Source organism: Charadrius vociferus, unplaced genomic scaffold (assembly GCF_000708025.1).
Source record: "Charadrius vociferus isolate BGI_N301 unplaced genomic scaffold, ASM70802v2 scaffold735, whole genome shotgun sequence".
Lineage (NCBI taxonomy): Eukaryota > Metazoa > Chordata > Aves > Charadriiformes > Charadriidae > Charadrius > Charadrius vociferus.
This window is the reverse complement of record NW_009648544.1, coordinates 82,932-86,133: the sequence shown is the minus strand read 5'-3', so window position 1 is coordinate 86,133 and position 3,202 is coordinate 82,932. Positions and strand designations below refer to the sequence as shown.

The window sequence follows — 3,202 nt, the reverse complement described above, 5'->3', positions numbered from 1 at the left end:
AGCGGTGGCCCTCCGGGTAAGTGGGGACATCGCGCTGGTGGTAGGCGGTGGCAGGGGAGGGGGGCGGTGGCGGCGGTGGTGGCAGCACCGGGGGTGGTTGCAGAGGGGTGGCGGGGCCGGGGGCTGCGGAGAGAGGGGAGAGTGAGAGGGGGGATGGCGCGTGGGGATGCTGGGGACATGCGGAGGGACATGGGGGACACATGGAGGGACACGTGGTGTGACGTGGGACAGGCGGAAGGACATGTGGAGGGACACGGAGGACATAGGGTGTGACATGGGGGACACATGGTATGACATGGGGGACACGGAGGGACGCACAGTGGGACATGCGGAGGGACATGGGGGACGCGTGGAGGGATACGCAGCATGACATGGGAGATGTGGAGGGACATGGGGACACGTGGAGTGATACGCGGTGTGACATGGGGACACAGGGGTACATGGGGAACACACGTAGGGACACGCAGAGCGACATGGGGGACACGCAGAGGGACAGCGGTGTGACGTGGGACATGTGGAGGGACATACAGAGGGACATTGGGGCCATAGGGTGTGACATGGGTGACACAGAGGGATGCACGGTGGGACATGGGGGACACATGGGGGGATACGTGGTGTGACATGGGGACACAGAGGTACATGGGGAACACAGGGTCACGCAGAGGGACATGGGGGACACACAGAGGGACAGCGGTGTGACGTGGGACATGCGGAGGGACACACAGAGGGACATGGGATACATAGGGTGGGACACGGGAGATGCATGGTATGACAGTGGGGACACAGAGGGATACACAGTGGGACATGGGGGACATGCAGAGGGACATGGGGAACATGGAGGGACACGTGGTACGACAAGGGGGACACCGAGGGACACATGGAGGGACATAGGGGACACACAGAGGGACATGAGGATATAGGGTGTGACACGAGTGACATGCAGAGGTACATGGGGGACATGCAGAAGGACATGCAGTGTGACATGGGGGACACACAGGTACACATGGTGGGACATGGGGAACATGGAGGGACATACGGTGTGACATGGGGACACACAAAGGGACATGTGGTGTGACATGGGGGACGTGCAGAGGGACACACAGTGTGACATGGGGGACATGTGGAAGAACACTGGGACACATGGAGGGATACGTGGTGTGACATGGGGACATGGGGACACACTTAGGGACACACAGAGGAACATGTGGGACATGTGGAGGGACATAGGGGACACGAAGGGACACGCGGGTGTGATGTGGAGGACACGCCGAGGGACACACGGTGTGATGTGGGACATGTGGAGGGACACACAGTGGGACATGGGGACATGCAGAAGGACACACAGTGGGACATGGGGGACACACAGTGGGACATGGGGGGACAGAGAGGGACACATGGTGTGACGTGAGGGACATGCGGTATGACATGGTGACACAGAGGGATGCACAGTGGGACATGGGGACACATGGAGGGACACGGGGGACATAGGGTGTGACATGGGGGACACAGGTACATACAAAGGGACATAGGGGACACACAGAGGGACAAGGGGACACGTGAAGGGACACGTGGCGTGAAACGGGAGACATGGAGGGACATGGGGACATGTGGAGGGATACGCAGTGTGACATGGGGACATGGGTGTACATGGGGAACACAGTGACATGCAGAGGGACATGGGGGACATGCAGAGGGACACGTGGTGTGAGACGGGGGACGCGCAGAGGGACACAGAGGGATATGGGGACATAGGATGTGACATGGGTGACATGCAGAGGGACACGGGGACATGTAGAAGGACATGCAGTGTGACATTGGGGACACACAGGTACACACAGTGGGACATGGGGGACATGGAGAGGGACATGGGGGACATGGAGGGACACACGGTGTGACATGGGAGACGCATGGAAGGACATGTGGAGGAACATGGCGGACATAGGGTGTGACAATGGGGACACAGAGGTCCACAAGGTGGGACATGGGGGACACACAGTGTGATGTGAGACACATGGAGGGACATAGGGGACACATGGAGGGACACGCAGTGTGATGTAGTACATGTGGAGGGACACAGAGGGACACGGGGACATAGGGTGTGACATGGGTGACACGCAGAGGGACATGGGGGACACAGGGACAAACAGTGGGACATGGGAGACATGAAGAGGGACATGGGAAACATGGAGGGACACGGTGTGATGTGGGGGACATGCAAAAGGACATAGGGACACGCAAAGGGACACGTGGTATGACATGGGGGACACGGAAGGACAAACAGTGGGACATGGAGGACACATGGAAGGACACGCAATGTGACGTGAGACATGGAGGGACACGGGGGACACACAAAGGGACACATGGAGAGACATGGGGAGATGCAGAGGGACATGGAGGACACACAGAGGGACACAAAGCGACATGGGGACACATGGAGGGCCATAGGAATATGGGGGGGCACTGGGGGTGACATGGGGGACACTGGGAGTGACACAGTGATGCAGGGCAACACATGGAGTGACATAGGGGACGTGGGGGGACATGGGGATGTCAGGGGACACGTGGTGTGATGTGGGGAACACGTGGAGGGACACGCAGTGTGACATGGGGACACGTGGAGTGACACAGCGTGTGATGTGGAGGACACACAGTGTGACACAGGGGACGTGCGGAGGGACATGGGGGACACATGGAGAGAGATGGGGACATTTGGCGTGGCATGGGGACATAGGGGGACACGTGGTGTGACAAAGTGGACACATGGAGAGAGATGGGGACATTCAGAGTGCCACGGGGACGTGTGGAGACACGAGACATGACATGGGGGACACGGGGACATGGAGGACACGGTGCGATGTGAGGGGACACACGGTGTGACGTGGGGACACAGACGGACACAGAGTCACAGGAGGATGCGGGGGGGACACCTGGTGTGACATGGAGGGACACGTGAGAGGACGTGGGGACATATGGGGGACATGAAGGGACTTTGAGAGACCTGAGGACACGAGGGGGACATGGTGGGGACACAAGGGGATGTGGGGACACAAGGGGACACCAGGGGATGCGGAGGGGACACTGAGGGACACGGGGGGGACCTTGAGGGGGACCCAAGGACCTGCAGGGGACATGGAGGGGACACTGAGGGACCTGGGGACAGGGAGGGGGACAGGAGGGGACTCGGGAGGATGTGGGGGGACAT

The 3,202-nt window shown here is 60.0% G+C and overlaps 2 protein-coding genes across 2 annotated transcripts in view; one reads left to right on the top strand and one right to left on the bottom strand.

The window, feature by feature from the left end:
• Window positions 1-3,202, bottom strand: part of LOC104287284 (zinc finger protein 2 homolog) — a 56,979-nt gene that overhangs the window by 3,493 nt on the left and 50,284 nt on the right. The window lies entirely within an intron of this gene.
• The window catches only part of TRIM28 (tripartite motif containing 28), a 19,428-nt gene continuing 16,552 nt past the window's right edge, over window positions 327-3,202 (top strand). Inside the window, exon 1 of the mRNA XM_009885967.1 lies at window positions 327-498. Coding sequence (XP_009884269.1) covers window positions 327-498 — 172 coding nt within the window. The remainder of the gene's footprint in view (window positions 499-3,202) is intronic.